The following is a 23,305-nucleotide window of genomic DNA, read 5'->3' as shown; positions in this document are numbered from 1 at the left end:
ATGTGAGAGAACAAATGACTTACTGGAGAGTAGAAATGGGAGGCTGTGTCAATAAAAGAAGGAAATTCTCGAATGATACACAAAACAACCACATATGAGTGGGTAACTTATAGGTCACTGGGGAAGGACCAGAAGAAAGGAAAGATCATCTGCCGTGTGGAGAGGGGTCATACTATGTATGGCATTGTCATCAAGCTAAAAACATGGATCCAGTGTGATGGTTTTTCTTAGCTCAGAAAGATGAAAGTCTTTAAGAATTAGACAGATGGTCTTAAAGTTTGGAATGCCTTCATTTGCTTACTATTTATTCAACAAATATTTGGGGAAGGTCTCCTATGCGCCAGGTGCTGATTTAGGTCCTTGGGGTACTGCACTGAATAAGACAAAGTTCTTGTTTTCATTTCACTGAAGAAAGAGACAGCAAACAGGTAAAGAAACTAAGAAGGCCTCTCTGAGAAGACGACATTTGAGTTGAGAAATGTGTGAAGACTGCAGAGCTCTGGGACAGACTGAGAGAGGTCAGTCTGAGGGAATGGGAAATGAGAACAGACTTGGTGTATTCTAGGAAGTGAAAGAAGGCTGCTTGGCTAGAAGAAGGTAAGGACCAGAAGGAGAGATGAGGCAGAGAGGTGGACAGATTCTGGTAAGGAATTCTCAGTGCAGTGGGTGGGGCAACTTCCAGATAAACATGGTAGATGTGACATGCATGTTTATCCATCCTTTCACAAACTCCACTAAAAAACATGAACGGAATTGAAAAGGTAAAACCCACAGGGCATGCACACCCACACACTCACACAACATGGCAAAGGAAACAAAAACAAATGTGTGATGTCTATAAACTTTGGAATACGAGAAAAGATTTTAAGTGTTACCTCAGCCAGCAGAGAGGAGAAGGCTGACACCTAAGTGCCTGTTGAGGGGTATAATCCGTGGTGTGCTGGTAAATGTTTCACAATAGCTCTTTGAAGAAGAACAGCCCTGAGATATGGCATTTGCCAATTTCCAAGGTGTAAAGACCTCTATGCTATGACTGATTTCAAGCTATCAACATGATGTTACTGAATATGGAATTGGAAAGAGATGTACACAACAGGCTCCAGTATACCACGGGGTATAATAAAGACAACGGATTTACCTCTCAAATGCCCAAAAGGCAGACAATACAGAAACACAGTACCTTGGAAGATAAAGATGAGACTTGGGGCCAAAAGCAGGATTGGTTTAGCTGCCTATGGAGTGGTCAGGTCTCCAAGCCCTTCCAACCCTCAAAGCCAGATGACTGCCCCCTCATACCTTGCAGGAAACCAGGAATTTAATTTCTGGAGATTCTGGATGTGGAGGCTGGGGCAGAGTGGAGGGCAGTGGTTAGGCTCTGGACTGAGAACAGGTGTTCACAGAAGAAGGAAGGACAGCATAGGTGTTAAGAGTATGATCTCTAGAGTAAGACTGGCTGGGTTCAAATCCTTGGTCTGCCACTAGCTGAGACATCTTGAGAAAGTTACTTTCTCTCTTTGGGTCTCAGTTTCCTCATCTATAAAAAGGGCATAATAGTAAAATCAGTACCTCATCGAGTTGTTGTGGGGAGTAACTGGGTTAATACATGTAAAGTGCTTAGAGCCTGGTATGTAGTAAACACTATGTAAATGTTGTTATCATTGTTATGATTAAGGTATGCATAGAGGACCAGGAGAATGACAGCTCCTTTTCCTTTTTCTTACTTAATGTATTCATCTGGATGTACACGGCAAAAGGTTAGAGGACTCATCCCTCCAAAAAACCGAACCTTCCAGAGAAAAGGGCAATTTATCCTGACGTTAGGGACCCCTCCAACCCACCACCACCTGATACACCTGAGAGAAGCCCTGCCCACACTCTCACGGAGCTTCCACTCAAAGGTGAGTGCTTGACACGGTCAGGTACAGACATTCGTGGGCAACCCCCATCATGAAAAAGAGAGCCAAAGCCAACAAAGAGAAAAAAGGAAATCTGAGGAGTTAGGGACAGATGAGAGGCAGAAAGAATTTTAAAGAAATGTCACCTTGAATGTTCTCCAAAAGGCAAAAGAATGTATAGCATCCATAAAACAAGAACTGGATGCTTTAAGAAAAGAAGCTCTCAGAGGACAAGAAAATGTTCTTGCATATTAAAAGCATCAAAGAAAAAAGTCAAGGAGATTTCTCAGGAAAAAAGCCAAACAGAGACTGAGATGAACACTAGGAGAAGAATGACGAGACAATGATTTGCTTTTTAATTGTGCCTGTACTGCTTTGATAAAATAAAAATTAATTTTAAAGAGAACGACAGGAATTACTTGGAGGCTTTTTAGGCAGGAGGTTGACATGATTTGGTTGACAGTTTATATGGCCACTCTGACTGCAAAATGGGAACTGGATTGGAAAGGAGCAGGTGAGGAAGTGGGGGACCAGCGAGGAAGTGATTATGATGGTTCAGGAAGATGATGTAGCTCAAAGATAGCAGTGGGATGGAGAGAAGATAGATACGGACTATGTGAAAGGAAAAACAACAAATAGAATGGTTCAGATGAGAAGCACTCAAAAGTCCAAGATGTCATCACGTGCAGTGAAAAATAGTGGCTGCTTAATTCTGTTGGATAATATCTCCAGCAGCTCACCAATCTAAACCCTGCATTTCAAATGAGTGATGGAATTGTTCAGACCAACTTGACCCTGTCCATCTTCACTAGAGTTGTTGAGTAAACACCGATCAGAGTACAAACAGGAGTAATATGTTCTTTTGGGGTTTTTTTTGTTAATGTTTAGAAATTAGGGCTCTTTATAAAGCATAACATAGCTTCAAAAAATCACTGGTTTGATTTATAAAAACAGTAATGACTCTGAGGTAGTTTATATGTCCCAAAATTTATTTACAAATATTCTCTTTTTCAAATACTGTCAAATGGTTTTACCATTTAAAAATCCAGAAGACACTTAGTAAAACATTATTTCTTGTCAGGCCATCATCATGTATTCCCTTCAGATATGTCAACTTTTCCAAAGGCCCAAGCAAGGTATAGTCTTTCCAAAGTTTCCAGTCTTTTTCAGTTAAATGATATCTTGGCCTTTTTAATAGTCTGTGAACTCTCCAGAAATAAACTGAGGGGCTGGAGAAAGTGCACCAGCACCCAGACTTTAGACTGTAGATCTTGCAGTCTTTCTTTCCCCAACAAGCAATCATTTCTGAGCTATGAAAATTACATAGAATAAAAGCAAGCAGTAAGTGTTCCTGAAACAAAACAAAATAAAAACAAAAGCAACACACACGCAAATGACCTGGTGATAGAGGGCATGCATCTGAAGGCCTCATAAACCCAAACTTAATCTTGAGGGTCACCAAAGATTGGGTGCACAGAGCCACACTAATTGCTAAATTCAAACTATGGCATTTTCTATGTGATTGAAAGTCTGGGTGAAATAACCGGTTAAGGGATTCAAAGCTAAATACAGTGTGATGACCGAACACCTGGGGAGAAATTACCTTGGTTTTTGAGAGAATGGGGGCAGCTCGATCAAGCAGCATCTCCACCACCTGCTCATGGCCACTCCTTGCTCCACAGTGCAGTGGCGTCAGCCCATCCTATCAAACAAGGCAACATCTTCAATTACAGTTGACGGGAAATTCTATAAATGAGTGCATTCGGTCAAGATTCGGCGCGGCATCCAACGTGCTGTGGACCAGTGAGCTTCAAACATTTACGCATGTATCTCATAAAACAATTTTATACTTTCAACTAGAGGACAGAATTTTTCATAAGTTTAAGTAGTTGCCAAGTGTGTGATTCCACACAAAACTGACATTTAAAAATATAACTGTTCCACTACTCTTTCGACTATCCAATGGAATCTAAACACTATAAGTAATTTGATATCCACCATTTTAAAAAATACACAAATTTTTAAAATAGGAATTTGTAACAGAAATTTTACATTGGTCCTTTTTGCTCCTGCATGTCTATTTCCATTCCACTTCCCCCATATAATTTTATCTTCATGTAATATAATTTTATGCTTGAGTGTTTTTTATTGATTACGGTATCATATTTCCCTGCTGCAAAAATACATAAATTTACTTTTTAAAAAGGTTTAAAGATTTCCTGAAAACATAAGCCTTTATTTAAGTATCAAAAACAAATCTCCTGATTGGCATTATAATTATTCAAACACAATGGATCAAAACAGCAAAAATACATTACACATTTTATGATTATTAAGCAAGAGCAACAATTTATTAAAAATTCCTCTCTGAATGAGATGTATTTTTTTCACAACTAGTTCATGGATCTGCTAATGAGTATTATTTATTGCTGAGACAGGGTTCAGCATCAATACTTCCCTAATTTTTGTTTTTATAAATGCTAGTGCTAAGACATCTTGTCTGCATAAATAAGTAGTTGGACTTCTGTTTTGGCAGTGCCACTAATTCTCTAAACTCCTGAATTACATGCCAAAAATCACTTAATAAACTTTCATCAAAGATTTCTTCCAATGATCCATCATAAGACATAAGGACCATTAGGTCCTTCCTTTTTGTTGGCAGCAATAGGATTTCTAAGCATTTGATATGCAGAGAATTGCTTATCTAATCACCAGACTCATGAGTTCTTAATAGGACACCAGTATTTTCAACTCTTCCCTTTTCCCCCTCTCCATCTCCCCTTCCCCTCAGAGGTTTTGCACCCTGGGGCCTTGTGGCTTAGAGTTAGAGTCAGGTCTTTCCTTCGGACCAGCGAGAAGGGCTATTGTATTAAAACATAGGTGGGATAGGAGAATTAACAGGGAGAAGAGGAAGTGGAAATTTATTCACTTAAAACTATCTAAGTGGCTCCAAATCGTATGGAGAAGTTTTCACACACCCTGGCTTATGTGTTCCCCAACTTGAAGATTCCTGCTGTTGACACTTAATACCTACCCTAAGGATAGTCACATTTTAAAATACATCAAAAGTTGATTTAATGTATTCAAATCACTTTCTAGATTGTGTGAGCAGATCTTGAAAGTAAGCCTAATTATCCTAATATATAATCAATAAGGTACAATCCTATTTCTAAACTACTAGCTAAATCTCAGTAGAATTAAAATTCCTTGAAAAATGAGATTTGAATAGCAAATATGACATGAGCTGGTTTGTATATTTTGAGCATGTTTAAATATTCTACCTTTTATGCTGATTTAAAACATTTGCTCTTCTAAAGCAAAGTTAAGCAATATAACTGTCTTTCAAGTTGGAAACAGCATTTTCTTAATAAAATAGAATAAAATAAAATCTGAGAATAAATTAAAAGTATACCCTGAAGGCCAAACGTCTTCCCAGTAATGTAAACCCTGAAAATATCTGAAGGAGAAATAATGCAATAATCACATCTACCTTGCAACACACAAAAAATTTCACATTCTCTGAATGTGATTGCCTTTTATGAACTAAAAGGTCAACTTTAATTCTCTCATTTTCTCATAAGTAGACTCTATGATATAAGGGGTGACAATATGTACAGGCATTTTCAAACTATGGTCACAGACATAAAATTATTTATCTTTGAAAACTCATTTATCTTTGAAAATGATCTTCCCCCAAGCAAAATCCTACATACTGAATAACAAAGTGTTTGGCTATCTAAGAGTAAAATCTATCTCAACCCCTTAATCCTTTGAAGTACATTGTTCCTTACAGACATATATTTTTGCTGACTTCATCTTTTTAAAAAAGTTTTAATTATGAAAAACTTCAAACATATTTCAGACTAAAGTAGACTGTATAGTGTAATGAGCGTCTAGGTACCTGGTGGACAGCATCAATAAATGTCACCTTAGGATCCACCTTGATTCATCTATATCCTGACCTCTTCTCCTTTCTTATATTGTTTTGAAGCAAATCCAAAACATTCGATCATTGTATTCTCACAACTACCCTTATACGGAAGGTACGATCTTCTTTTTGCAAATGAAGACTCTGAGGTTCAAAGAGGTTAAATGACTCATCCAAGGCTGCATGGGCTGAATTCAGAATGAGGCCAGTGCTGACTGCAGGACAAATAAGGCATATCTTGGGAGAAGTTATTAAGACAAAGCCCCTTCTCAAACTTTCAGCCACCCAGCGCCTTCTTTTATCTACATTCTGCAGCTGCTACCTCTGATCTCTGGTGTTTATTTATTAAAAACTTATAGAATCTGGAGACTCAGCCAGGGAAGGTGACTTTTTTCTGCAGCGTCAGAGCTGTGAAGGGCTTTCCATTCTAGCCACTGCTCCTTTTATCACCTCGTTTCAATGATAAAGTCCTCGAGTTCCCCAAGGAAGGCCTCATCATCCTTGGTCAACTGCAAAGAACTACCTGAAGCATAGCTCTTTCAACTGTAGTTTTACTTGCAGTGTTTTAAACATTGATTGCAAATGGCTGACTCCTTTGGATCTTCTGCAAATTTGCTTTGAAACTTTTCAAAGGTGCGTGGCTCTTCAAATGGCCAGAAGCCTGGCAGGAGGGAGCCCTTTCAGCAGGAAGCTGTACAAGATGTCACGACTGTCTGGCTGCACAGACAGTGCCGGCCTGGCTGCTGGGACAGTCACAGGTCAGTGGAAAACTAGTGCCTAGACTTAATGTGAGATCTTTAATTAGCACCACAGTCTCTACAGTCACGAAGACCGACACGACCAGCTAAACCACAGGGAGCTGGAAAAGGATCTGCCACGTAGTGATTCACAGTTCAGTTAAAAAACAAAAAAAAGCAGGCATTGACATTACTTAATACCAATTTTGTGCGGGGGCGGGGGTGGGAAGTAAACATTTAAATTTCGAACTAATTTCTCTGGCTTTGAAATAGGTGTGGCTTGTCATTCATGTTCCTGATGGACTGTTCTTTTTTTTTTTTTTAAATTATTAGCACCTTTTTAATTATTATTTATTTATTTATTTTTATTTATTTATTTGGTTGTGTTGGGTCTTCGTTTCTATGCGAGGGCTTCCTCTAGTTGTGGCAAGCGGGGGCCACTCTTCATCGCGGTGCGCGGGCCTCTCACTATTGCGGCCTCTATTGTTGCGGAGCACAGGCTCCAGATGCGCAGGCTCAGTAGTTGTGGCTCACGGGCCTAGTTGCTCCACGGCATGTGGGATCTTCCCAGACCAGGGCTCGAACCCGTGTCCCCTGCATTGGCAGGTGGATTCTCAACCACTGCGCCACCAGGGAAGCCCCTGATGGACTGTTCTGATCATGATACCCTTGTGTTCAAAAAGATCTTTCATAACTGTCATTCATTCCTCCGCCAGGTCTAAATTCCTCAGGTTAGCATTCAAAGCCTTCCAGTCAGTCGCCGCTACACTTGACTCTCCCCTAATTCCCTTCTCTTCTACCTCAATTAAACTCTTCGCAGTTCTTGGAGAAAGCCTCTCATGTTCTAGTTTCTCTGCTCTGCACACACTACTTCATGTACCTTGAAGTTCCCTTTCTACTTTCGTCAAGATCCAAATCCTTATCGTTTAAAGTACAGTTTTTCTTTGAAGACTTTCCCAAAGCTAGACATAACCATTCTACCATCAGGATTCCCCTCATATTTTATCTGAACCTCTTTGGGGGAACCTAGGACTTTTTACTTGGTATTTTAGTCTTTGTGAGCTTGCATTATCATTCCAATGAGTCTGTTTCTGACGACAAAGTTACTAGCTTACAAGGGATACTTGAATCTCACAGAGAAGGTAACTCAGTATCATGTTGGTGAAAGTTGCTTACTAAAAATGACTGAGTGAATGAATGAATGAGTGGGTGAATGAATGGGTTTTTGGGCTAGTCTTTTAAAAACGTTTTCTAGTTAATTGCTTAATAATTCCTTTCCTTCTTATCCTTTATGTTTAAGACTAGCCTGATTTTGTGTGTCAGAAGTGCTATTATAATATCTTATTGTCCCAGAAAAATAAAATTTTCAATACATAAGTGACTTATAAATTGGAATTACACTGAAGAATATGACTCAGTCTTAGCATTAAGAATAAGAAAGTAAGACCATAAAAAAAGAACGACATAATGCCATTTGCAGCAACATGCATGGAACTAGAGACTATCATTCTAAGTGAAGTAAGTCAGAAAGAGAAAGACAAATACCATATGATATCACTCATATGCGGAATCTAAAATACAATACAAAGGAACTTATCTACGAGATAGAAAGAGACTCACAGACATAGAGAACAGACTTGTGGTTGCCCAGGGGGAGGAGGGGTGGGGGAAGGATGGAGTGGGAGTTTGAGATTAGCAGCTGCAAACTATTATATATAGAATGAATAAACAACAAAGTCCTACTGTATAGCACAGGGAACAATATTCAATATCCTGTGATAAACCATAATGGAAAAGAATGTGACAAAGAATATATATATTATATATAACTGAATCACTTGGCTGTAGAGCAGGAATTAACACAACACTGAAATCAACTATACTTCAATAAAAAAAGAATATGAAAGTAAGAGAAATATGAGAATACTTGCTCTAAGATTTTTTCCTCTTTGTAATTCAGAACATTGTAAGCTTAAAAAAGCTATGTGGATATTGTGTTTTGCAACACAGTAGTGAACTGGTTTACATAGCAGAGAACTCCTTTCCTTAAAATTAGAGGAATGCTTTTTCCAATACAAAATAAGGATTCCTACCTGCTCCCAATCCCTGGAAATTTATAATTAATGTACAGTGTCACTTTGAATGGGTCCTAGACTAAAAAGCAGTTCTTCAACCATATAGGACAGTATATAGTTTTGACCTCCAGTTGAAAACTGCTTGACAAAGGCAATTCTCGAGGCTCAAGGGAGGCTGCCTCAAGAAAGGCAGCATATGCAGTTGGACAGGAGAGAAGGAGAGAGGATGTGGAGTTGCCATAGTAACATTATGGGAAGGAAATGAAACTGCATGGGGTTAGTGATTTTTTTTTTTCCAATTCCCCTGATTTCTAAAGCGCTAACATAATGAACAAGTATTCCCTTGGGCAGAATTCTGAAGCAACACAAACTGGTGAGTCTAGATCTCATATTTCATTTCAGTGACAGTAATCTTATTAGTGAGGTGGGGAACTGCACTTTATTGGCTGGACAAAAGGCTCTTTTGCACAAAGAGCAAAATCCTGCACACTTGAAGGTCAAAAAGATTTTCTTTTGAGCCTGGTTTTTCTGAAAAGCATGGAGCGGGACATTAAACCATCACACTTAGGAATAATGAACCCAGAATATGTCCTTAACAGGTTGAATTTGCTCAAAGCCAATACTGAAATGACACAAATTCATGACTTGGGAAATACTTTCAGAAAGAAACATAGTTTATTTTGATTACCATCCTCTAGGTTCCTTTCTATTCTTCCTTTTAAGCAAAAAACATACTCAATAGAAGGAAAAGGAAATCAAGCAGAGAGAACTCTGTGGATGTATACTTTTTTCTATGTCATGGATATAAAACAGGATGTGATATTTAACGGAAGAGTGAAAACAATGAAAGAGAAGGAAGGTAGTGCTCATAAGAGGAGAGTTATAATGATAGCCAGAGATCAATTAAAAGGCACCGATTACAGTTCAACAGCAAAGCTATTCTCATATCTGTATTTTTCTCTAAAAATTCTGACTGTGTCCCCATTTTGTGCATGTTCGGTAATTGTAGATTTGGCCTGAGAGAAAGTGAGATAACATTTTTGAAACCCCTCTGCTGTCACAGGCACTTTATATTTGTGGTCTTAGTGAATTTTTATAACAACTCATGAGAAAGGCATCAGAAGTTCCATTTATAGATGAGAAAGCTGCCCCACAGGATTAATGTTAACTACCCAAGGTCACAGGCAAGTTAATGGTTCGCATTAGAACTTACACTCAGGGTTGCCTCCATCAGAGGGACTGGATTTCTTCTACTCTACCACGCAATCTCCTTTCAAGATCAAGAATTCATTTCTGCCATTTATACACAGGAGAGAAAAAAATCTCTTTCTAATGCTCTTCCTTGCCATACATTCTGCATGTTTTGAATTAAACTAAAATAAGGTAAAATCCTTCTGTCCTTTCTCCTTAGAAAACTAGAGCTTTCTCTCTGAGCCTAGAACACACTCGTATACTGTTTGTTGTGTATCTCTCCAGCTGCTCTTTGTGTTTTTTGACCCTTCTTTCTTATCTTCTTTTGGGTTAACTGAGTATTATTTAGTATTCTAGTGATTGATTCATCATATATATCATTGACTATCTCTTCCTTTGACTTTTTAACTGAACTCTTTTTTCTTTTCTTTCCTTTTTTTCTCTAGTGGTGGTTCTAGAGATTAAAATATGTATCCTTAACTTATCACAGTCGAAATAATATTATTAATTATATAGTTACAGTATTTATATATTATGTATTGAACCAATATTATTCTCATGCATGAGAATTCTGCAATAATTCCATTTACATTAGTAGTTTCATCTTTTGTGCTATAAATATATATTTAACTTTTACATGGATTATAAACCTCATAACAGCTATTACTTAATCAACTTTTTAAAAATTTAAGAAAATAAAAATAATTCTTTATCTGTTTATGACTTCTAAGTCATCTCTACTTTATTTAGATCCACATTTCCACCTAGTATCATTTCCCTTCAGAATGAAGAACTTCCTTTAGTATTTCTTTTAGTATGGGTTTGATGGTAACAAGTTATCTCAGCTTTTGTTTACCTGAAGCTGTCTTTTTTTTACTTTTATTATGGAAATATACTTGTAATGGATATAAATTCTAGGTTAACAGATATTTTTTATTCAGCACCTTAAAGATAACTTCATTGTCTTCTGACCCCAGTGTTTCTGACAAGAAGTCAGATAACATCTTCATCATTGTTTTTCCATTTATAATGCATCTTTTCCTCTGGCTGCTTAAAAAATTTTCTATTTTTGACATCTACCAGTTTCAGTATGATGTGCCTCTGTGTGGTTTTCTTTGTATTCACCCTCCTTGGCGTGCTAAGTTTCCTGGGTTTGCAGTTTATGATTTAATTTGGAAATATATATATATATATATATTTTTTTTTTTTTCCTACCCCATTCTCTTTCTCCTCTGCCTCTTAGACTCCATTGTATGTATTTAGTTGGCTTGCTATTATTCCACAGATTGTTGACATGGTGTTAATTTGATTTTTCATCTTTTTGCTTTCTGTTCCTCAGTTTGGATGATTTTTATGACTTGTCTTCAAGTTCACCAATTCTTTCTTTCTTTATACTCAATCAGCTGTTTATCCCATCCAATGACTTAAAAAAAATTCAGATATTGTGTTTTTCTATTGTAGGATTTCTATCTGGTTCTTCTTAAATTTTTTTAAAGGTTTCCTTATTTCTCCCGAAATTCTTCTTTTCTTCACCCATTATATCTGTCTTTTCCTTCAGATTATTTGACATGTTTAATGTATAATAATTTCTAAATTATATACTGGGTATTGTGAATTGTATGTTATAGCAACTCTGGAACTTGTGGGGACTTGCTTTTAGGCTTTCAACAATAGGTCTATTTCAGTTTTGTCCTTATTCCCAGAGTGATTCCTTTAGTCCTGGGCCAAAGATGTTTACCCAGCCTCTCTGGTGTGGTAATTCTGTCTCCTGTGTAGCAGGTAGCTGTTGAAGTTTCTTTGCAGGTTTCAATCTTTTAGCTGTTATTTTCCTCTGACCACCTTGGAGTTTTACCCTGCACATGCGTAGTTCAGGGGTCAACCAAGGATTGTGGAGAGCTGTATGTTGATTTTCCTCCTTTGTGGTTTCCTTCTTTCCGGGATTTCCCCCCTAAATGTCCAGCCACTCTTATAGCCCCAAACTTGATCCTTTGTCCTCAAGACAATAAAACTGACTTTCTGCATGAGCTGTCATAGTACGCTGTACTGACTAGTGAGGGCTGCCATGTAAATATAGATATCCTCCTGTGTTATTTAGTTCTTTCAAAAGTTGAATTCACTCCAATTTATTCCTGCTGTCGATGCTTTTCAATGTCTCCAAACATGTTTCTTAAAAATATTTTTCCAGGGACTTCCCTGGTGGCGCAGTGGTAAAAAATCTGCCAGTCAATCTACAGATTCAATGCAATACCTGTCAAACTACCAATGGCATTTTTCACAGAACTAGAACAAAAAATTTCACAATTTGTATGGAAACACAGAAGACCCCGAGTAGCCAAAGCAATCTTGAAAAAGAAAAACGGAGCTGGAGGAATCAGGCTCCCAGACTTCAGATGATACTACAAAGCTATAGTAATCAAGATAGTATGGTACTGGCACAAAAACAGAAATATAGATCAATGGAACAGGATAGAAAGCCCAGAGATAAACCCATGCACATATGGTCACCTTATTTTTGATAAAGGAGGCAAGAATATACAATGGAGAAAAGACACCCTCTTCAATAAGTGGTGCTGGGAAAACTGGACAGCTACATGTAAAAGAATGAAATTAGAACACTCCCTAACACCATACACAAAAATAAACTCAAAATGGATTAAAGACCTAAATGTAAGGCCAGACACTATAAAACTCTTAGAGGAAAACATAGGCAGAACACTCTATGACATAAATCACAGCAAGATCCTTTTTGACCCACCTCCTAGAGAAATGGAAATAGAAACAAAAATAAACAAATGGGACTTAATGACACTTAAAAGCTTTTGCACAGCAAAGGAAACCATAAACAAGACGAAAAGACAACCCTCAGAATGGGAGAAAATATTTGCAAATGAAGCAACTGACAAAGGATTAATCTCCAAGATTTATAAGCAGCTCATGCAGCTCAATATCAAAAAAAACAAATAACCCATTCCAAAAATGGGCAGAAGACCTAAATAGACATTTCTCCAAAGAAGATATACAGATTGCCAACAAACACATGAAAGGATGCTCAACATCATTAATCATTAGAGAAATGCAAATCAAAACTACAATGAGGTATCACCTCACACAAGTCAGAATGGCCACCATCAAAAAATCTACAAACAATAAATGCTGGAGAGGGTGTGGAGAAAAGGGAACCCTCTTGCACTTTTGGTGGGAATGTAAATTGATACAGCCACTGTGGAGAACAGTATGGAGGTTCCTTAAAAAACTAAAAATAGAACTACCATACAACCCAGCAATCCCACTACTGGGCCTATACCCTGATAAAACCATAATTCAGAAAGAGTCATGTACCACAATGTTCACTGCAGCTCTATTTACAATAGCCAGGACATGGAAGCAATCTAAGTGTCCATTGACAGATGAATAGATAAAGAAGATGTGGCACATATATACAATGGAATATTACTCAGCCATAAAAGGAAATGAAATTGAGTTGTTTGTAGTGAGGTGGATGGACCTAGAGTCTGTCACACAGAGTGAAGTAAGTCAGAAAGAGAAAAACAAATACTGTATGCTAACACATATATATGAAATCTAAAAAAAAAAAAAAAAAAAAGGTTATGAAGAACCTAGGGGCAGGACAGGAATAAAGACGCAGATGTAGAGAATGGACTTGAGGACACGGGGAGGGGGAAGGGTAAGCTGGGACAAAGTGAGGGAGTAGCATTAACGTATATACACTACCAAATGTAAAATAGCTAGCTAGTGGGAAGCAGCTGCATAGCACAGGGAGATCAGCTCGGTGCTTTGTGACCACCTAGAGGGGTGGGATAGGGAGGGTGGGAGGGAGACGCAAGAGGGAGGACATACGGGGGGGTATATGTATATGTATAACTGATTCACTTTGTTATAAAGCAGAAACTAACACATCATTGTAAAGCAATTATACTCCAATAAAGATGTTATAAAAAAAAAAAAAAAAAAAAGAACCTGCCTGCCAATGCAGGGGACGCGGGTTCGATCCCTGGTCCAGGAAGATCCCACATGCTGCGGAGCAACTAAGCCCATGCGGCACAACTACTGAGCCTGCGCTCTAGAGCCCATGAGACACACTTACTGAGCCCACACGCCACAACTACTGAAGCCCGCACGCCTAGAGCCCATGCTCCGCAAGAAGAGAAGCCACTGCAATGAGAAGCCTGCGCACCGCAACGAAGAGTAGCTCTCGCTCGCCACAACTAGAGAAAGCCCACGCGCAGCAACAAAGACACAATGCAGCCAAAAATTAAAAAAAAAACAAAAACAATAAATATTTTTCCAGAGTTTATGATTTTTATCAGCAGGAGGCTCAGTTCAGTACAAACTACCCTATCATTATTTAAAGCCAGAACTTTACATTTGAGAAAAAACATGAATATGTGGCTTCTACACACTATACCATCAGAGTTTGTGTTTGTTTTGATCATACACTACTTTAGGAATATTCCTTGTATATAGATGAGAGAATTCTTGAATTTTCAGTAAACAGAAACTGAATAACTGATTATAAAATATAATTTTAAATATGTAAAGTTGCTTTTTATACAGTTCTTAGAAGATGTTACATGGGGAAAAAAACAACTCACATTAAGATTCCCAATTTAAAAAAAAACCAGTAATGACATTTATTGTATCTGTCCTTTAAGGAAGGAGGGTAACTGGAAGACGTTTATAGTTGATAACTGTAGAGTGCTTGTGCGCCTAATAGATATAGAGTTATTTAAAAGAAATAGGATGTGAACATTACCAACTACATCCAGGGAAAACAGGAGAAATAGTAGATTACTTTCTGAGAACCAGCACTTGGAACCATATAGCAGTTAACTAAAATAATAACTGTCCTGAGGCTGCTTTATAGATTCTTCAAGAGAGCCAGGCTTCAGTGGCACACGAAAGTTACCCAATTCTTTCAGGTCTCTAATTTGGTAAGGCAAATGAGGGTTCCAACATGGTGTAAAATCATTAGGAAAGAGAGAAAGAGAAGAAAAAAGATGCTTCTGTCATGTTCTCAGAACTCTTTGCAACTCTCAAAAGCATTCTTTCCTTCAAAGAGATTTTCATGTTTGGAAGCTAAGAGAATTTCATGATTACTTGTTCGTTCTTTTTTTTTTTTATTAAGACTTTATTTTTCTTCGAGCAATTTAAGTTTTACAGCAAAATTTGGCGAGGGTGCCCTTGTCCTTCTGTGAATCCAAATAAATACTTTCAATTAACTTTTAATATTTATGATATAAAAATAAAAAATGAATATATTTTTGAATGACATAAAGAAATATTTTCAAATTAGTCTTGACTAATGGAGAAACCCAGAGTCTTCTGCATTATTTCAAATGCTCTTGTCAACATGTCTATGTTAGAACTCCAAGGAGCAAGTATTGTATTAGAATTTTCTCTTTGACAGAGATTATTTTATGACTATGAAATATTTAATATTTTCTTTAAGGATTTATTTTTAACCAAGGCAATCACACTCTGCAAATACAATAAAAGCAAAACTCAATACCAATATTTATTTTTCCTTCATATTTAACCTGAGAAATATAACCAGTTGCACTTCTGGGAAAAGATAAGCTAAAACTACAGGACATCTAAGTGACTCCTGACACCTTCCCAGAATAGTAAGAATTTAACAACTGACAGATTTGAGATACTCTGAAAACACTTTATCTACCTATGCACACATACTTTTATTCTTATAAAACCACTGGATGCCATTAACTTCAGGGAGCAAAATTACATTATCACAGGACCAATATAAAGTCAAATAAAGTAAGACCTTTTGGCAAATGTAACATTAAGAAGTGTATCTTATTTATATACTCAGCAAATACTTAATTAAACATCTAGTATGTGCCAGGAAGTGTGCTAAGTGCTAGAGATATTAAGATGGACGTGTGCTGCTGAGTGTCAGGGTGTAGCTTTGGATGTAATATTGTAGTAATGGGGTTATATGGGGATGTGGGCAGTGGCACCTTGCTAGAAAGGCTGGAAGTTGGAAGAGAAATGGTTAGAGCAGCATTCTGGGAATCAGAGTATTATTATTAGGAACTCTACCTGGAACTCCTGAATGTTCTCTGAAGCACTAAATAAAAGCACAGCTGCCTTTATTATTGGATGGAGAAGAGTCAGTGAAAGGAGATGGAGAACTCAGAAGTTGTCACAAAGTCTTAACCTGGTTCTAATTTAGGGTCCATATTGAGCCTCTGATTTGGCTGTGAATTGATGCAAAGGAGAATAAAAGTGACAAGAGACCACCCATTGCAAAGTATCTTCCTTCAAAAAGGATTCAAATACACATGCTAGCTTTGCAGAGAGAGTTAAATTGAAAGAAATAGCAGCTACTGTAAGTAGTCATTCTTAGCAAAGCATTTCTATAAAGAAACAAATTAGGATGCTGCACGTAGACCAGATTGAAGCATTTGCCTTGACGTGTGTATATATCTTGGCACATCTGCCACCACTATTACCTCATAAATTATATTGTTGTTGTTATGGTGAAAATATGAAAGCTCTGCTCTCACAGCAACGTTCGAGTGTACAATACAGTATCATTAAGGGTACAATACAGTAGTGTTAACTACAGTCACCATGATGTACCTTAGATCCTTGAACTTATTCATCTTATAACTGATATTCTGTATCGTCTGATCAACATTTCCCTATTTCCCCCATCTCTCAGCCCCTGGCAACCATGCCATTCTCTGTTCTATGAGTTCAATGTTTTCAGATTCCACATCTAAGTGATATCACATAGTAGCTGTCCTTCTCTGTCTGACTTATTTCACTCAGCATAACGCTCTCAAGGCCCATCCATGTTGTTGCAAATGGCAGGATTTCCTTTTATTTTTAAGGTTGAGTAACATTCCATGTATATTGACCAATGATGTCACTGATGGATACTTAGGTTGTTTCCATGTCTTGGCAATTGTGAATAATGTTGCAATGAACATGGGAGTGCAGGTATCTCTTCAAGATAGTGATTTCATTTCCTTTGGATATATACCCAAAAGTGGGATTGCTGACCTTTATTGAAATGTTCCAAAATACCTTTTGGAAATGCAGTTTAAATGCTATATTGAAGCTTTATCAGTTAATCAGTAAAGCTCTAGTGTTTTTTTTGTCCCATAAAACCAGTGGGTGTTTTAATAATTAAAAAAAATCCTCCAATTCCTATATTTCAGGGGAACCACCTTCTTTGTCTAGTCTCCTCCCCTGCTGACTCCCAATAACTTCCCAGATTTGAGGGTGGTGTCATCAATCTAATTTACTGATTAAGTCATCAGTGATTCTCTCTCTTCTTCTGGGACTCTCATGATGGGTAGATTGTTTTCACTTAATAGTGTCCTGTAAGTCCTGTAGGTTTTCTTCATTCCTTTTTTAAAAAATATTTATTTATTTATTTATTTAGGCTGCGCCAGGTCTTAGTTGTGGCGTGCGGGATCTTCATTGCAGCATGTGGGATCTTTAGTTGTGGCATGCAGACTCTTTAGTTGCAGCATGCAAACTCTTAGTTGTGGCATGCAGGGTCTAGTTCCCCAAACAGGGATCGAACCCAGGCTCCCTGCATTGGGAGTGTGGAGTCTTACCCACTGGCCCACCAGGGAAGTCTCTTCTTCATTCCTTTTTATTCCTTTTTCTTTTGTTCTTCTGATTGGATAGTTTTAGATGTTCTTTCTTCTACTTGGTCCAGTCTGCTGTTGAAGCTCTCTACTGAATTCTTCATTTCAGTCACTGTAATCTTTAGCTCCAAAATTTCTGTTTGGTTGTTTTTTTATGTTTTCTATCTCTGTATCGAACTTCTCATTTTGTTCTTGTATTTTTCCCCTCATTTTGTTAAATTGTTTACCTGTGTTTTCTTGTAGCTCTCTGAGCATCTTAAGAACAGTTATTTTGAATCCTTTGTTGGGCAATTCTTATATCTCCATTTCTCCATTTCTTTCAGTTGCTGAAAGCTTACTGTGTTCCTTTGGTGGTGCCATGTTACCCTGATCCTTTATGATCCTTGCAGCCTTGCACCGATGCGGTGCATTTAAAGAAGCAGTCACCTCTTCCAGACTTTATGGGTTGACTTTGGTATGGAAAGACCTTCACCTGCAGGTGGGAGCATGCTTGACCTTGGGTCTACTGGTGCAGGGTGCCAAATGCAGGATTGGGTGGTGGGGGTGATGTCTCATTCGCTCAGGCCACTGGGGTCCACAGCATTGACCATAGTGACTGCAAGGGCCGTTGGAGACCTGAGTGGCACCACAGGTCCAGGTGGCTTGGGATCTGGGCAGGCACTGGTGGTGGCTGGAATTGGTGGTGTGTACAGACTCGGTACAGGGGCCAACTGCAGGCGCCTATGTAGTGCCAAGTGCTCGTTTAAGACATACACATAGAGATGGGGGCAAGGGCCAGCTGCAAGGGTCTGGGCCAACTGCAGGTCCACTGGCAGCCGTGGGGGCCCTTGGCTGTCAGCATTCATTACTGTGGCTGCAAGATCACACCATGGGTGCACTGCAGTGGAGGCTGGTATCGGGAGTCAGGCTGGAGGCATGCAGGTACACAGCTGGAGGGGCCCATTGTAGGTGACTGGTGGTGCAGGCCAGTAACAGGAGATAGGGCCAGGCCTGGCCCAGAAGAGCCATGGGGGCCCTGGCTATTGGTGTGCACTCCTGTGGCTTCAGGGTCTCCCCAGGGGAGTGCCTGGCAGTGGAGGCATGAGGGTCTGGTCGGCAGCATGCAGGTGCACAGCTGGGGGGTTAGCGGCACATGTGCGGAGTGGTGGAGGCCAGTGACAAGAGCCAGGGCCAAATTCAGGTCCACAAGCAGCTGCGAGGGCCTTGGTAGTTGGCCTGCCCTTCCGTGGCTGCAGGATCTTGCCACGGGTGCGCTTACAGCAGTAGAAGCCTGTGATGAGGGTCAGGCCGGCAGTGTGCAAGGGCACAGCTGGAGGGGCCAGCCCCAAGCACATGCACAGAAGTGAGGGTCACCCACGGGGGTCTAGGCTGGCGTCTTGTACTTATGCGGCTGCAGAGGCCTGGGCTGGCTGCTGGTGGGGATCCTGGGCCCCAGCGGGCCAGTGGGAGGTAAAGAGCAGGGAGGGGCTCAGGTGGCTGGTGTCTGCAAATGTGAGCATCTGTGGGGCAAAAACCAGTGACATCTGCAGGAGGTCTGTGGCCGCTATGCTGGCCATCAGTTACTTTGGTGGCAAAAGGTGCTGGGGTCTGCAGATCAGGTCACAGGGAAGCACAATCATTTCTGCTGCGTGGCTGATGCTGGTAGCCCTTGCTCTTTTTCCTTGTTCCTCCCCATCTCTATTCATCTCAGCTTTGCCAGTCTCTGGGTGGGGTGAAACCCAAGTGGGTCCTTTGCTCAGTGCCCCAAAAGGCTGGGGAAGCTGGCGGCTCACCCCACTCTCCCTTTCTTGGTGAGGGGAACTCCTTCTAGTTGGGGAGGCTCACTCTTGGCCCTGAGCAGTGCTGGCCTGGGGAACGGGATGACGCAGACAAAATGAAGCCCTTCTTCCTTCCCTTTTTGTGCAGTAGTCTCAGGTTCTTTGCTCCACTGTGTTGCTGGAGTTTCTTAAGTGGACTCCTGAACTCTCTGATGGTGGATCACTGTCTAATTGTTGATCTTCCTGGGAGATGGGGGCTGGGGTCTCCTACTTCGCCATCTTGGTCACATCACCCCAACATATATCACCATCTTGACTTTCACTATAACTAATTATTCTTAAAGTTACAGCATCCAGTGCCCCAGCAGCTGGGAGAGCTTGGGAAATCACTGGGAACAACCCACTGTCTGTACTGAGACGGAAACTAAGACTCAGGATGATCAACTTTCCTCAGGTCATGATCTCACTTGCTAGTCACACTTAAGACTAGAGATCAGGCACTAGGGTAAAAAAAAAAAAAATTCACTCTCATCCTGCTTTTCCAGCTGGTCAGATCTTGCTCAGATCCTACTTAAGTTACACCACAATTCAAGTTTATTTCGCTGACTGAAAGTGCACTAAAAAGAGTCTGCTTTTAAACTGAATCCTTTATTAGGTCGGTAAGGCGTGCACAAGGAACAGAGCAAGCCAACGAGGTCCCTTAGAGTGTGCTGGCCCCTGAGGTGAAACCCAGGTTCGTTTTCCTGTCTCTAAACCCAAGGGGATTGGTGTGCAGCAGGTCAGACTGTTGATGCAACAAGGTAGCTACAAAAGTAGGAAGTACCTGGCAGGAAGTAGATGGGTAGATAACAATATTTATTTTCTAAAGAGCTACTGGATTGAGTCATTAGAACTTGTATTTATAAAAAAATTCGCTTTCCATTTTGAGGCTTGTCCCCAGGGCTTTCTGACATTTTATGGCTCTCTCCCTTTCACCCACACACCCAGTCACTACTCAGTCATTTCAGCAAGAGAGAAGGGAAGCTCTGATGGGGAGAACACAAAATAGCTGACATATTTGGGGTATGTACTATGCTTTCTTCCATAGGGTCTGCCAGGAATTCAGTCTGTGCCCGAGTGACACCCCACATCCCCTGCAGGACAACAATAGAAGAATGACAGGCTTCTCTGTTCTCGGTTTTCCAAGTCTCCTTCACATCCACATGGCACTCATATAACACAGAAGAAAAGTAACGCCACGTTGAAACTGAATGGATGGTAAAAAGAAGTCTACATCTTGTTTAAAATAAGACAGCCTTTCAGAACAGGGAGGCAAAAGGGCATAGAAGCTAAGTGCATACTGAGTTCGCCTATGTCCAGTATTCCGTATGTCTGATGCTTTTATCCAGAAGTGTTTGTATGTTTTCATCCTGGCCCTCCCCTGTGACACCATGTGCCCCTTTAAGATGGGACCTGAATCTCCTATACCCTGCCCTCCTCCCACTGTACCAAATACAGCAAGTAAGTGTTTGATAAATGATGCAAAAATGACTGACAAGCAATTTTGCTGTTCTGGTGATTGATGATTGTATCAAAAGAGGGAGAAATAAGGTCATTTCTAATCCACACACTCAGTTAAACCCCAGCTGGATATCCAGGTATAGCTCTTCAAGCTTCTCTTTTTGCCTTGGCTCCAGTACCCCTCTTTGCTCTTCAGAAAAATTCTCCCAATTCACAAGTGACCCGTTAGCTCTATTGGTAACCAAGTGGCATAAGCAACGATTCTCTAACTTTTATTGTTACAACTACTTTAAGCAGCCTGTACTCAGTGGAAGAACCCTGCCATTTAAAACAATAGTTCTAGCATACTGGTGATGGTTTCTTAGCAAATAATACCAAGACAATGCAATGAGACCTCTCTTCCATTTACTTCCCCAGTCAGACAGTCTTGCAGGGGGTCAACCTTCAACTTCCTTCATTCCTCCTCTCCAGGAACCTGGTTTCTTTTACGTTACATACATGGTTTTCAGGTTTAATAGTTACCGAGAAAAAGAAGTCCGGGTCTCCTGCTAAATACTCGTGGCTGGGCTGTCTTTGGGTCAGAGCACACAGCAGACAAACTAGCCATCGGCTTCACGAGGGTAGGGGAAGCGTCTTGTCGTCTTGCCCTGTTAATCAGCTATGTCTGGCCCACAGTGGGCACTCAATCATCATTTACTGATTGAGGCAATACATGCAGGGAATAATAAAGTAGTGAATCCAGGAACTACGGGAATCAAGTTCAGGTTACTGGGCCGGTTTTAGAAACATGGAGATAAGATTCTTGGAAAGAGGAACCAGAGGATTGTGGGAGATACAATTACAGGACAGGGAAAACTCTCCGAAACCCTTAGAGGGGAGGATGTTTATGAGACCACATTTCACTCTTACATGAAATGCTGAAAAAGAAAATCCCTGGTTAGAAGTTTAATGTTAACTGGAGCTCTGAGTTATACGGGCACGCCTCATTTTAATGTTCTTCGCGTTATTGCTCTTTGCAGATACTGCTTTTTTTTTACAAATTGAAGGTTGGTGGCAACCCTGCATCAGGCAAGACTATCGGCACCATTTTTCCAACAGCCTTTGCTCACTTTGCGTCTCTGTGTCACATTTGGGTAATTCTCGCAACATTTCAAACTCTTTCATTATTGTTATATTTGTTATGGTGATCTCTGGTCAGTGATTTTTATGTTACTATTGCAAAAAGATTATGACTTGCTAAAGGCTCAGATAATGGTTAGCATTTTTAAGCAGTAAAGTATTTTTTAAATTTAAAGTATGTACATTTTAAAAGAGGTAATGCTATTGCACACTTAATAGACTATAGTATAAACATAACTTTTATATAAACTGGGAAACAAAAAAATTCCTGTGACTCACATAGTTTCAATATTCGCTTTATTGCAGTGGTCTAGAACCGAACCTGCAATATCTCTGAGGTGTGCCTCTACTAGTAATGGCTGAGATTATTTCTGGTCTACTTTACGCCAACACAGTTTACAAACAATAGCTTGATCACTGCAACAACCCTTCAAGGTGGCCGTTGATTGTATTTTCAGGTAGAGAAGTTACATGCAGAAGGTTACATCGCCGACCTAAGTCAACCAGCTAAGCTCACCATCTGGGATTCCAACGTGATTCTAAGTTTCACTGCTTTCCCCTCCACCCACAGTGCATCACACAGAACAAGCAACATGGCAAACACCTGGCTAGACTGATCTGTGTTTAAAAAAAAATTTTTTTTTAATTGTGGTAAAAAAACACACTGTAAAATTTACTTTCTTAACCACTTTTAAGTGTACAGTTTAGTGGTGTTAACTGTATTCACACTGTTGTGTAACATCTCTAGAACTTTTATCTTGCAATATTGACACTCTATCCCATTAAACAACAACTCCCCATTTCCCTGTCCCCCAAGCCTCAGGCAACCACCATTCTACTTCTGTCTCTATGATTGTCTACTCTTGATACCTCCTGTAAGTGGGATCATACAGTATTTGTTCTTTTGTGTCTGGCTTCTGTCACTTGGCTTAAGGTCCTCAAGACTCATTCATGTTGTGGAATGTGACAGGATTTTCTTATAAGGCTGAGTGATATTCCACTGTATGTACACGGCACATTTTCTTTACCCATTTATCTGTCGATGGATATTTGGGTTGCTTCCACCTCTTGGCTATTGTGAATAATGCTTCAATGAACCTGGTTGTGCAAATATGGCTTCAAGATACTGCTTTCAATTCTTTGGGGGTATATACCCCAAAGTAGAATTGCTGGATCATATGCTAGTTCTATTTTTACTTTTTTGAGGGACCTCCTTACTGTTTTCCATAGTGGCTGCACCATTTTACATTCCCACCAGCAATGTGCAAAGGGGGACAGATTTGTTTTTAAATAGAATAACTGTCAGGCTTAATATCAAACTGGCCCAACAGCTCTGCCTGCAATATCAAGTAGTGATTAACTTCTTAAAAATTTAACTCAACTAAAACTCTGGACTTAGGTCTTAGTTTCTATAATTAAAGCCAGGTACTATTTAAACGTGTATTAAAGATTTATAA

At 39.7% G+C, this 23,305-nt stretch overlaps 1 protein-coding gene across 9 annotated transcripts in view; it reads right to left on the bottom strand.

Moving 5' to 3' along the window:
• Window positions 1–23,305, bottom strand: part of ANK3 (ankyrin 3) — a 685,538-nt gene that overhangs the window by 164,559 nt on the left and 497,674 nt on the right. For all 9 annotated transcript variants that reach the window (XM_061181623.1, XM_061181653.1, XM_061181663.1 and 6 more), the window contains exon 10: window positions 3,499–3,597. In XM_061181623.1, the coding sequence (XP_061037606.1) occupies window positions 3,499–3,597 (99 nt within the window). The remainder of the gene's footprint in view (window positions 1–3,498; window positions 3,598–23,305) is intronic.

Source organism: Eubalaena glacialis, chromosome 1, assembly GCF_028564815.1.
Source record: "Eubalaena glacialis isolate mEubGla1 chromosome 1, mEubGla1.1.hap2.+ XY, whole genome shotgun sequence".
NCBI classification, from domain to species: domain Eukaryota; kingdom Metazoa; phylum Chordata; class Mammalia; order Artiodactyla; family Balaenidae; genus Eubalaena; species Eubalaena glacialis.
Note: the sequence above shows the minus strand (reverse complement) of the source record. Positions and strands in the feature narration are given on the sequence as shown.